The sequence below is a fragment of the Nestor notabilis genome, unplaced genomic scaffold, assembly GCF_000696875.1.
Source record: "Nestor notabilis isolate BGI_N333 unplaced genomic scaffold, ASM69687v1 Scaffold34338, whole genome shotgun sequence".
NCBI classification, from domain to species: domain Eukaryota; kingdom Metazoa; phylum Chordata; class Aves; order Psittaciformes; family Psittacidae; genus Nestor; species Nestor notabilis.
The window spans coordinates 1-13438 of NW_009939295.1; the positions used below are offsets into that span (position 1 = coordinate 1).

General features: G+C 39.0%; 1 protein-coding gene across 3 annotated transcripts; it reads right to left on the bottom strand.

Moving 5' to 3' along the window:
• Positions 1-2681: 2681 nt before the first annotated feature.
• CLK4 (CDC-like kinase 4) lies at positions 2682-11717 on the bottom strand. 3 transcript variants are annotated; one of them, XM_010019782.1, is made up of 13 exons: positions 11638-11717; positions 10855-11012; positions 9654-9879; positions 8399-8489; positions 7937-8003; positions 6388-6504; positions 6131-6297; positions 5908-6002; positions 4697-4826; positions 4285-4367; positions 3714-3793; positions 3113-3200; positions 2682-3029 (listed from the first exon to the last, which is right to left on the bottom strand). In XM_010019782.1, exons 1-13 carry the CDS (start codon positions 11689-11691, stop codon positions 2892-2894), a joined length of 1494 nt encoding a protein of 497 aa, XP_010018084.1. In that variant the 5' UTR covers positions 11692-11717; the 3' UTR covers positions 2682-2891. The 3 variants fall into 3 exon arrangements, with proteins under 3 accessions (XP_010018084.1, XP_010018086.1, XP_010018085.1); XM_010019784.1 differs by lacking the exon at positions 11638-11717 and having other exon boundaries at positions 8399-8486; positions 10855-11006; XM_010019783.1 differs by lacking the exon at positions 11638-11717 and having other exon boundaries at positions 9654-9880; positions 10838-11006.
• Between the last annotated feature and the right edge of the window lie 1721 nt (positions 11718-13438).

A 13438-nucleotide genomic window follows, 5' to 3' on the forward strand; every position in this document is an offset into this window, starting at 1 on the left:
CCCCCCACCGCGGGAACAACCGACACCCCCGGGCAGAGCCGCGGAACGGGCCCCTCGCTCTCAACGAGCGCAACCCGCAAGAGGCGTCAAGGGATGGGGAGTTTTGTGGTGCCTGAGCCACAGCCCTGACCCGGCCCGGGGAAGGGATTTCACGAGCAATGCCAGCGGGTCTTCCGCTGTAACCCGACGGTGTTAGCACGGCCAAGTGCCCCATCCGCCTTAGGGAGCCTCTGAACAAGAGAAACGATGCCCAAATACGAGCATTAAGCACCCCAAACTTTGCCAACCATCCCTGCCTTTTCCTCACTGTTACAGATTTCATCACGTCAGCTCTGAACTTGCCTATAAACCATCCCCGGATAACTTAATGCCTGTCTAGACTCTAAGCACATGGTATACAAATCCAAACACAGCCTTTGCCTTCTGGGCCAGACCCTGCTCTTCTAGGAGTAATTCTTCTAGAACAGATGAGTGAAGCCTAAGACAGTTAGACAATACTACTAGGAGTAGTGCACAATCGAGTAAGTGCATTAATAAAATGTACCCATGCACACAGCTGGACTGCCAGGGTGCGCACTGCAGACTGCTTTCCTGCAGCCACTATTACCAAACTAGTTAGCCAGGCAGATCTGTATCCTTTGCTAACAACCATTTCCTGCTCTCCATGTGCCTGAGGATCAAAGAAAACTCCACGTTTTCATGAGCAGCCTCTTCCCTACCTTTCCCCCCACCTCTCCTACAAGCCCAGTGAGACTTCACTTACAAGCCCTGTGAGTGTGACTGCACACAGACAGTAGCATCACGGGGTGGACGGTGGGGGAAGCTTCTGTAAAGCCTCAACAGCTTTATTTTGTCCCATCACCCATGATTAGTGAAATGTGTAACTGACCCATTAGGGAGGTGTCTGCTGTTCATGGATTTACAGACCACGTTTTCGATGTACAGTAGCTAAAAACCTGAAGCGCAGAGAAAGATGCAAAAGGATCCTGTAATTATTTACTGGCAGCTATAAGCAGTTAGTATTAGCTTACAAACTACCCCCATTATATTCATGTGTCAAGACAAGGGGAGGTGTGTGGGTAAAGATTCCTTCTGGGAGAAGGAAAGAATTTAAACAGGTTTTTGTAATATATATTTTTTGTAGCACGTATCTCCTTCAGCAAGTGCAACGCATTTTAATACCTACACTACCAAAGGGTGTAAGTACTCCAGAAGCACAAGTACACAATCCTACCCTTTCTAACTGTGACAGGACTGTTTTATAGTTAGTTTTATAGTTATAGCAGCATATAACACACCCCCCCCATCTGTCTGATCTGCACTGCTTAACTGATAGGCTCAGCCAAGCCCTTGTTTTGCCTCTCAAGGTGTGGGAGGGGAATTAATACAGGCAGAAGCAAGGGAAGGAATTCACTCCTGTCCTCATCCTCCTCGCTGAGCTGGATAGTACCAACCATTATGTTTTCTGTCATGCAGAGAAGAAACAATGATGTGAACATCAACATCCTAGGAAGGGGGGGTGTCTATTACGAGATAATCAAGCACAGGAGGGGGCACCGCCTACAGAAGATAAGCTTTCAAAGCCTGTCCCAGCTCTACTCAACCCCTGAGTCAGATATGCATGTCTGGAGCCTCTTGCAAATTAAGCTGCCTCCACATCAGTGGAACAAGGACATCAGCTTAAAATCTTACCCCACATGAAGACTTGGCAAGCACAAAACCTGAAGCCAAGACTCCTGCGGAGCTGAAACAATTTGCTGTTTCCTTCCTTAAGGAAGACTTACATGATAAAAGTCAGGACTGAAAATAAATGGCCAAAACTTACTGTACCTACAGCCAGCCTAAATGAACCCTACCCTGGAATTTTCCCTCCTCCAGCTCAGCATGCCAACCCTACACGTCAAATGGATTACAAGTGTGTTGAACAAGACCAGGGAAGTATCAACTTGAACACGGAAGAGCAAAAACTACCAAGATGCATTAACTGGGCTTGGGAAGCAGTACCCTTCTCTTGACACCTGAGTTCAGCAGTCACAGCTCAATCCCTCAATCCATCCCATTCCTTCCCATATTCCAGTCCAGTGACAGTGTTTCTCAGTTGCCAAGGTTACTCAATTTACCAGGAATTAGAGATCAGCCTCCAGAGAAATATGTATTTGAAGACTTTGGAATGATCTTGTTACTACTGCAGGGGAAGGGCCCAGATATGTGACAATCTGTGGCACACAGTTACCTCTCTGCATTTTCCTCCAGGGGCAGTACAACCTTTCTAAAACTCTTCATTAAAATGCTTATCTTTAATGAATTAAAACAATATTGAAAATATAAAATGTTACTTTTCAGACCTTAACAAAAAAATTACCTATAAATACTTAACACTGAAAGCATCAGACAAGCTTCCAGGGACTAAATAGCCAGAGCAACATATGCTCTTTTGACAGAGTGAAAAAGGTGACCCACAGAAGAGATCCCTACTGAGAATACACACAATCACATTTCCGAATGCTATCGCAACGTCCTACACAGCATGACTAGGTAGCCTCAGCGCTTCAAATCTTTTCTCTATGATTAAAAGGAAGCTAGTTAAAATAGTTAGTGTTTCAAAACTAACTCCTCACCTGAAGTCGGATGTTTAACAAACCCCATCCACAGAGAGGGGTTACAGCTTCAGAGAGAAAAGCTTTCAAAAATGAAAATCGCTTTTATTTTTCACTTACCCATAAGACTACAACTGCTCAACAAGGTGAACGCAACAGTTATACAAAACATATGGCATTATTTACAGACTTAACTGTACAAAATAATTTAACGCTTACAAAAGTTTCATGCAACCTCTGTTGACTGACACAGTCTAGGAAATCTCCTTGAAGAAGCATAAAAGATCTTTGAATTTACTTATTTAATGGTTCGAAAAAAGGATGCTGCAAGGCTTCATCAAGAGTAATTCTTTTGGCTGGATCATATTCCAGCATCCTGCGAACAAGGTCAAAGAGTCTTTGATGATCTGTGTCTTGGCAATGCATGAATTCCTGAAAGAAAATAAAAGGAAGTATTTTAAGGAGATCTTTCACAACCACATATCTAAGGAAGTAGTAAAAGCTTTGTCTCCTACCTTTAAAGGCTTACAGCGTCTCCTAACGTAGCGTCCTGCAGAGCTGTGTTCGTCCCAGTCCAACTGGTCGTGGTGGAAATAATGCTTCCTGCAGAAAAAGGGAAGTAATGGTCAGATAATGTCAGTGCATAAACTGAATGCAGATGCTTTTCTAAGAAGTTCTGAAACACTATAAAAGTGTTCCTGCACACCCCTCTGCATTTCAGACCTAATGTCTCTTTATTCACTCAGAGACCTGCTGCTTTTATGTGACCATTGTGAAATTTAGGGAACAGGTACTTCTTAGCCCAATCAAGGAAAAAGCCACTGAAAACGTATTTTCCATTATTGACATGTAAAGAGATGGATGCTTTCAGGTGTTCCAATGGATATTCCCAAATGTCTTTAAAGAGTGGCACTTAAGACTGAAAACAGAAGAGAGGACTACTGTCAACTATTTAATTCACCTAAATCTGACAATTTCTTGCAATAGACTAATCGGTAAAAAGAAGCCAGGAAATCTCTGTTGATCTTCAGAATCTCATAGCTAAAAATGAAAACTTTAAGATTTCTCTTAGAATAGGAAAATATTAGGAAATATACTTCTTCTATGATAACTTACCTGGATTTCTTGATCATGTGAGCTGGCAGAGGCCCTAGTATTCTTTCCATCATCGCCAAGTGTTCTTTACTATCATGTGTCTGTGTGGAAAAAGTAATAAATACTTTTATCACGTTTCTACTCTCAGGTAACAAGTCATCTACAAACAAGTTGTGTGCCAGAGTAGTGTCACAGTATTTTTACACATTAATGCCTTAAATTATTACAAATAGATTATGCAAGGCAGCTTGTTATATAGCAAATTCTGTAGTTAAGATGCCCCCTGAACAACAGAGCTCATAAACCAAGTTTTGTATGAGTATGTTTTCTTTACTCTTAATTCCAGCATTATCTTCAGACTCTAGACAGGCTTTATGATCCAGAAAGCCAGAACAGATAGTCCTAAATAGTATGAAGGAGATATCCAAGACATCACACCTTCATATATGCCTGCTGTCTTTACAATCTTATCTATATAATCCATTAAAAGCCTGTAAGGTTTTGCCTTTTACAGTAACAGTTAAGTACATGTCATTAAACGATCAAAACCAGCAGTCTAACAAAAACATTCAGTTTAACTCTATGCACATACCTGAAATACTGTAAATCCCAGGTAATACTCAATTAGAATGCAACCTATGCTCCAAACATCACAAGGCTGTGACCATCCCAGTGCTGCAAAACAGGCAAAGTTTATGTTTTACTGCTTAATATATTCTCAAAACCTGTAATCCACAAAGCATATGCCCTGTTTTCATGCATTTACTGATGCCCATTTCCCCCCCTCCATACCTCTTCCCAAACCTCGGTGGGACAAAGTGGGTAAAGGAACATGTTTGGACTTCTTTTTTTAGAGTATTTTACTGTTTACTCTCAAGAATTCTACCACCACCATTTGTGAGAGATGACTGAATAGTAAGAACCATAAGCAACTACTCCAGTTTACAGAGTAAACACATCTGAATGAACTGTAATTGAGAGAAGATTTAAAAGTCTCTACTTACCTAAAATAACCTCAGGAGCTCTGTAATGTCTTGTAGACACTAATGTGCTGTGATGCTCATCATCAAAAGTTGCACTTCCAAAATCAACGACTTTGATGTCTGTGTTTTTTAAAGTGCGTTCATCTCGCTTCTGCAAGAAAATCAAAATGCTGTTTGTCAGAGTTTAAAAGCATGCTTAGCCAAAAGCTATTCATCACATTATCTTCAACACTGCAATTAACATCAAATGCTAAAAATTAAACCTATGTACTAAAACACTCCTTCAAAATACATCAGTTCCTATTCAGCTGAAGCTGCAAGGATGAGGAGGAGCTGGTAACAAAGTGATTTAATCTGAATACTTCAAACAGCTGAGTAAAGGCCTTTCCCACAGTAACAGAGCTCCTTTCCTTTATTGTTAACCTTCAATTAACTTCAGTTAGCTGTTCTGTCTTGCCTTTTTCTGTCCATTGGTGCATACTTTCATTTATATCATTTTAGCTCTAAAATAAGAAAATAAAATCAAGCCTTATGTATAGACTAAAGACAGTGAAGCCTGTGCTGCTTTTCTGTCTCCAAGAAGTTTTTATACTCCAAAAAAAGAGCAACATGATCTTCAATTCCTGCCAGTGCTGAAAGTGATTTGTGCAGACAAGTTCTCACCCTAACATTGTGTCTTAGTGTTTTCTTAGATTTAGAAGCAAGACTCTGGTCAGATCAGCCCAATTCAGGGCCCATGCCAATTGTAACACTACCCAACCATCAACATCACATTGTTGATAACAAACAGAAAATTAATCTTAGCTATTAAGCCCAAGGACTGCAAAACTGACAGGCACTTCAGCCTCCAGGGTAATCACATAGAAAGCAAGATCTGACACTCCTCTCAAAACACAGGGATGCTTTGAAGAAAGGGATTCAAACAGCTTGAGAAATATGAAGGAGAAAACCTGGCTAAATTCAAAGCCATAAACATTGTGTTCCCTATGAATGCCAGAACTTCATTAAACAGCAACGAACTTAACTATAGTGACCAGATTAAACAGTTTAACTGGAATCAGAGCAAAGCTACTCGCTTAGCAGAAAGTCAGTACATCTCAAAGAGCACAAAGAACCCCAAACTATAGGAAACAACTCTATCACTCGACACTTCTACACATACTTTATAGGAACGTTCAGATGAAGACAGAAGTAGCCCAATTCAAGTTAGGAGAAACAAAGAACAAACTTACCATTTTGGCATTGTACTTCACTATGTAATCAGACTCCACAAACAAGATGTTTTCAGGTTTTAAATCTGTATGAGTTAGTTTATTATGGTGTAAAACTACAAGGAAAAAAGAACAGCATTCCATTACTAACATATAATTTCCTAAAGGAAAACATACAAAAACCCTCAACAAACACCCCCACCCCCCTAAATATATTTGATAAAGAGTTTTGAGATTCACTTACAGTTAATAGACTGGCAAATCTGATAAGCCATATTTCTGATGTCATTAATATGAAATGGCAGAAAGCTGTTTTCCTTAATGAAGTCATAAGTACTAAGTCCCAGTAGCTCAAATACAATACAAACATGGCCATGGTGATCAAACCATTCCAGCATTTGGACACAGCGGCTTAAAAAGAATAAAAAGAAAACTCCCATTTATTAAACAATTATTTTCTGCAAACCCTTTGTATGCCAAGTATTCTAATTTTATACTTACAAAGTGCTGCTTGGATCCATGGTGTTCAAGTGTTCCAACACCTGTATTTCTGAACGGGCTGCCTCACGGTATCTACCAACATTTTTCACAATTTTAACTGCTACGTGCATTCCTCTCCTTTAAAAGAAAGGAAAGTATCACAAACTGAATCAATTACTGTTAAATACCTACAACCCAGGAATACTAACGGTCAGAGAGAAATACGAGTTGGTTTAGGGGAACTTCACTTAAGCACATTGCGCTCAACCACAACTGTTTTTATACAGAAATGCAATACCAATCTTTCCTTTGTCAAGTACTGATAGTAGCTGCTACGTTAACTACTTCTTAGTCTTCTTATCTAAGGTAGAATAAGCATGAGAAATCCAGCTACAAGATTACTAAAATATTTTTCGAAGTTCTCATTTGAGGTAAGCACTGAAAATACGTGACTTTTTTTTTCCTGCAACTTGCACAACTTGGTCTGGCTCTCTTCCAATGGAACCAGGGGAACTGAATCAATTCTGAAGTTTAGATTCTTAGTATTCTGTAGCAATGAACACTAACCTGCACTCACTGTAACATTCAAACTATAAGGCTATTTACTTAAATGGAACACAGATACACACAGTTCATTCTACTCAATTCACTCTCAATCTTTAATTGTCTCTGTAGAGCTACTTAGATTCTAATGACTTGAGAGTACTGTCTGTCCTCACAACAGGATCTCAAGCTCCTGAACACTTACTTAGCTTGTGAAATGACAGAACGAACCAGCCAAAGGCAGAGGGAAAAATACCAGGACCATGTCACAGAACTACAGATATATAACACATGGCTAAAATAATCTGAGCATTACTAACTGTTTAAAACTTCCAGCACATACAGAAGTAGAAATACAGTAATTTTCTTCTCCTCCACCAAACATGCCATCCAATGGAAGTAACCACTCTATCAAGGAATGGTTAGATACTGCAGTACTGTGCATTCAGAAAAACTTCAAAGGATACTTCTTATTATGGAGACTGAGGAAAGAAATTTACAGCTCAACAAATTCCAAGCAGCTGCTTTCAAGCAACTGCTTTCACTAAGAACAAAAAATATTTCTGCAGCATCTCACTGCATCATCTTCTAAAGGTCAATCTCCAAAATCGATTCTGTACTCTTCATATACCCTCACATTCTCTAGCTATGGCAATGGCACTTGTAGAACCAACAGAAAAACATGATGAAGCAAAACATAGTTCTCCCTCTTTGATGACATCTTAGTAATTAGTACTTTGCACCATGTGGTTACACAGTTTATATGGGGGGGAAGTATAGTTATAAGCCTTACAAACAGCAACAGAAGAAACAAAAACATTTATAGTATTGGAAGAGATGACTGAAGAGCCTTAAAAAAAACCTTAGAAAGGTAGCTCTCAAACAGAATAATTTCCTTCTTAAATATACTGCACCACTTCACTTGAACTACAACTTTCTTTCAAAGGTAACATCTCTGAGCCTTAATTTCAGAGCTAAGAAGCATCTTTTGTCATGAGATCCCCTTATAAGTATAACCAACACTTACATATCATGATCTATACACTCCACTACTTTTCCAAAAGCTCCTTCTCCTAAAGTCGCAACAATTTCATCTAAAAAGAACAAACACAAGTTAGAATTATAAAACTACTTAAACAACAATGAACATTATTAATGTAGATTTAAAAATGTGCCATTACAAAAGCATAATTACTTTAAATCTCAGCATCTGAATGCATTATCTTAGTGGAACAGGTGTCATGAAAACAGTTAGCAAAAAAAAACCCCTGTCTCTTGTTCTAATCTCAAGATTCATTTACTAATCGGAACTTTTTGAACACAGTATTTAAATTCTATAGAAAAGAAGATATGCAAAAAAACAAAAAAGCACAAAAAAAACAGAACAAAAGAGCAATGAAGATTTCTTTAGCCCCCCTCCTCTGACATACTATACTAAACAGATTTTTTGCTGAAAAGTTTTTTAAAAGTGTTGAAAAATGTTCTATACATCTTGCTCTTAGAACGTCTCCACTTTCACAGATCAGGTGACCCTCCTCATCATCCTCTACACTCCTGGATCTTTTCCTTCGGTGACTCTTCTGGAAACGGCACCAAGATCGTCCAGCCAATCAATATATCAGAGTGAATTCAGGGCAGAATACGCAATTCATTCAGCGGGGAGATATTCAGGCATTCAGTTACACACCAGGCCACGAACAGTTGGCAGGAGCAATTTCAAATTCAGTCCCCAGAAATTCACAGGGCACAGTTTATGTTACAGAAGAAAAACATGGCAAGGAACAGATTTTCAGATAAATACTTAAAGTGATAAAAGCAACAGAAAAAACAACACAATTTTGTTTTTCAAACAGTGGCTTAATTGAAGACAGATTAAGACTGCAACATCGCTATTTCTAATACTCTGCTAGCAAATAGCAAAAAACAGCATTTATTTACAAATCTAAGCTTACAGTGAGATGAAATGTTTCTATTATTAAAACATACACTTCAGGAAATCTAAACATAAAAAAACGTACCAAGTAATTTTGCTTCCCTCATATTTAGAGAGAAGAAAAATTACTCTGAAGTCCTCAATTTGCATTGTATAATCCAACACAATTTGCTGTTTCTATTGCAGAAATGGGATAGAAACCACCTGAAGCTGAAGATGTATTAGTGGGCATCATGCCAATAATGAGAAATTCAGAGTATGCCTTCAAAGAAGGCAAGCAGCAAACTTATCCCACCTTCAGTAAGACATTAGCTTCCATTAGCCAGGAATGTGGCTTATCAAAGTTAGCTGGAATAAGGTGTAGAATTGTTCTTATCAATCTACCAGACATGCACCTTTCATACTTCCAATTAAGCTTACATTAAAAAGGCATGTCACTTCAATTACTTTTAGTAATAGGATGGATGGCACCTCAGTCTACCTGAAATAACAATAATTCACTATGCTGCGAAACTCAAAAGTGACAACTGTACTTTGAAATAGGGTAGTTACCTGTCTTCAACTTTGAAACAGCATTTTTCAGATTAATCCCAGTGTATAACTAGTACTGATGATAATCCCACCTCCCAACCCAACACTGATTCAAAAGTCTCAACTAAGAATATACTCATACGCTTGCAAATGGACTCAACTACACATCCCTTTTTAATAGTATCTTAAAATATTGTGATCAGGAACTGAAGTTCTAGCACTCATTTAAGAAGTCTATTACCACTTATTCATTAATAATAAAGTTAAAAATTACTCATACCGAATGCGATTGGTGACTGGAGCAATGATGTCTCTTATGCTTCCTTTTATGACTACTTTTCCTGCTCCGACCAGAGGATTTGCTATAGTGGTGATGGTGACTCTTTTCATAGTCTCTGTGATAATGCCTGTGGTCATATACTTCACAGAAGTCATTTCTGTATTCCTCAACATATCTCCGGTCATGATGGTCTCTTTCATTTATGGCTCTATCGTCCAAATAATGACTGAAAATATATTTTAAGTGAATGTTCTCCACTTCCAAAACTTGAGGTTCCAACAAGATAAGTGACTTGAGCCGAGTTACAGACTTACATAGTATCTGTCTTTACATCAAAAATGTTTTCTAATTGACTCCCTCCCCAGAAATCATGGAGCTTTTGATGTTACTTTATTAGCAGTCTAACAACATTGTCAGTCTCAAATACACAGCAGTCATTCACATGAACAATATCTGTTCACAGTATATAATCTGTTTGCACAGTAAGCAAGGAACTTGGACTCAAAAAGAAGAAACACTTCCTAAAATATACTAAGCAACTCAGTTACAATCTCCAAAGTCATAGGATAAAACACTCTTTGTACAGCAGTAATCCCCTTCTATGCTTTCAGAGTTCAAAGTGTTAAAAATAAAACCTGGAGACTGAAAGAAGTAGCATTGTTCTTAGCGCTCTGCAGTAAACATTAAAAACCTGAGTATCTGGAACGAGGATCTTCTGCACAGAAATATAACCTTTAAGAAAGCCACTGAGGCAAAGAGCTCTTAGAAGAATTCCATGGCATGAAAAAAAACCACAACAGGAAAACGCATCTTTCCAGTGAAAGCAGTGCGAGAGAAAAAGCAAACCACCTCCACATTAGTAAGAGAAACTTGTACTTACCATTGTATCAATTGATTAAACAAACCTTCTCTCCCTTTGTTCACATTAAGTAAATGCATAGGCATAGTTTTTACTTGAAATTTAATACTGGATGTACTAAATATCAATACCTAACTAACAACAGTGAAATAAGCCAGGAACATCTGTTTCATTAAAGATTATCTATTCAATGGTTCAGGTACTGCGGTAACAAAACCAACCACCTCTTAAGCAAGCCAAACCTTAAGGAACTGCCAACTCTGGGCACGCAAAAACTCTTTATCTTGAAAATGATAAGGCACAATAAGAAACATTAGTGCTACTCAATCCAGAGTCTTATACCTTTCTGAAATGTGATTTGGTTTATAGTGCTTGCTTTCTCGTCCACTGCTCTGGGACCTTTTCCTGCGTTTCCGGCTGCTGCTGTGCTTCCTTTGATCCCAGCTCTTTCTGTCCTCCCATTCTGGACAATGGGATTGTTTTGAATGCCGCATCTGCCACTGGAAAATAAACATATCAACCACACAAAAAACAAAAACATTAAACTAGTATTTGTAAATGCAAGTCAACTACAGTAGTTTGATGAAATGGGACAGAACTGTAAGGAACCATTTCCTCAAATAAGTCTTCTTCCTCAGCATCCCCCATGTATAATTTTGGTTTGGTAAGTAGATGTAGTATTCCTAACACTCTAACACTGTTACGAAACTCAAATCAAGATTAAATAGGCCAACTCATCTTCACTTAATAGCTTCAAACATGTCATTAAAACCTGTTTTAAATAAACTCTCAAGTGACTAAACAGAACCATTTCCTTCATCTCCTGTTGGAGAAAGACCTTATTCTTCAAACACCCTCTCCAACACCCGGATTCATACTATATTGTATCTAAGTTGCTACCTGGAAGTATGTACAATCAGTCTAAAAACTTCTCTCAGAAATCTGTTTACAGATCACTGTTAAGCAGACATTTTCTAAAGTTTTAGCAACAATCACAGTGAACTCTGATATATTAACACAGAACCTGGAGTACTGTGAGCCAAGCTGGGATTTGTGAACCCTACTAACACATAAGTAATGTGGGTGTTTCACAATTCAGCTGATTCACCAAAGACAAAAACCCACCAGCTTCTGTTGCTGGATGTTATATGCAGGAATTCTGTGTTCAAACAGGTACATGCACAACTGAAAAGGAAAAAAAAAAAGGAAAGTAAATACAGAGATGTAAGATTAAGAGTATCACAAACCCAACCATTATTTGTTAATCTTCTTTGGCAAGAGTTTTTAAAAATAAGAATAAGCTTACATGTCTGTTTCAGTATATTCTGAAGAATGGACCAGCACAGGACAAGAAAAGGTTTCCACAGTACTTGGGGTCTTTTTAGTGCTACCTTTGTTTCTAAATTACTTTTCTTATTGTGTAAATTTACACAAAACAACACTGGTTTCCTCTATACCAACTGGAGGCATTAAGGAAACTTTCAGGACATGCTAATGGCAAGCCTGTTCTGAAAAAGAGGTTTTCTGATACTTTCATACTATTTGTGACAGGCTGGTAGTTAAAAAAAGACCATGAGACACCTGCACCAATGTTTTTTACAGAAATCTGTTTTTAAAATAGAAATACAATGCAAACAGAGTGGCAAACTGTGCAAAAATTGGTGACTGGTACACCCCTCAGGTGAGTCACGATCTAGGTCTTGCAAAAATCTTATTCCCTTATGATACATTAATAAGAAATAAAAATAATAAATTGTATAAAATAAAATAGAAATAAAAATTAAGTTGCAGACAAAAATGCCTGAAGGATGAAGACAAAATTAAAACCCATTAGTGTTTCATTTGTATGCCTAAATTTTCTTCTCTTCTTACACAGATCCAAAGACATTTTCCTCTATTTTCAACCTACATAACTCAAATTATGCAGCATACTCAGGTTTCAGTTATTCCACTTTTTCAGGGAAGAGCTCCCCACACGCACTCAGTTATAAGTAAATTGAGGATTTTACTTATGATTGCCTTTTTTCCTTCACCATTTGGTCGAAGGCACTGTGGAGCCTTTTGCACTAAGCCTCTACAGTGGACAAATCCCTAAATTAAATCATCAGCAAAGTGTCCTGCAGAAGGGAGCTTGGGGGTGGAAAGATGGACATATGACACAGAAAACTGGGGAAAAAAGGTTTAGTTGAAGACTAAATGCTGCTTAACTACACTCAAGTGCACAGAGAATTACTGGACTAAAGACAGAAGTTGCAAATTCTGTCCCTAAAGGAGCCAAGTAAATGCAAATGAGGAGGAAATTGTTAAATTGGTCTGTGCAAGAACAAGTCGTCACAAACCATTTTACAATAGGAACCACCTTAAGATTTTTTGACTATTATGCACTCCCTGTAAATTTATGCACCGAAGACTTATGTAATACTGGCAGCTGACATGAACATATGCATTCCTATAGCATGTGGTCCTAATCAATATCACAGGCCGTTTTCACTCCCACATTTTGCCATGAGGCTTCTCAATTAAGAGCCGTGGGCCCTTTGTAAAAGATCCATATGTAAAGCACCTCAGGAGGGCCACAAAAGCTCTACCATAAGCTGCCTCCACAGCAATTTCTAGATGCCTCTCGTGGAAAACTTGGCAGGCTGTACGGATTGGAGGAGCTCAAAGGTTTATTCCTCCGAGATGACCAAAGTCCACCGGGACAGGCCGATCTAAGCGTCTCGGGTACTAACGCGCGGGAACAGGCCCTACAGAAGACGCCCACTACCCCAACCCACGGCCGTCGGCGTGGAAGTGGACTTCATGGCATGGGCTGTGGGTGTCTTCTACCGGCCTCGGGAGGCCCCTAGAGCCCTGGGAGGGGGGGAGGCCTCGTCTCCGCCGCCATCTGGGCGGGCGCCAGACGCCTCCGTGTGGACCGCGCCGC

What these genes read in the sequence shown, in the direction of transcription:
- CLK4 (XM_010019782.1), bottom strand. Translation starts at nt 11,691, where the DNA reads ATGTACCTGTTTGAACACAGAATTCCTGCATATAACATCCAGCAACAG. An exon ending in ACATCCAGCAACAGAAGCTG is followed by an intron (nt 11,013 to 11,637) that starts GTGGGTTTTTGT and finishes TTTATTTTCCAG; the next exon opens with TGGCAGATGCGGCATTCAAA. An exon ending in GATTTGCCAGTCTATTAACT is followed by an intron (nt 6,003 to 6,130) that starts GTAAGTGAATCT and finishes TTTTCCTTGTAG; the next exon opens with TTTTACACCATAATAAACTA.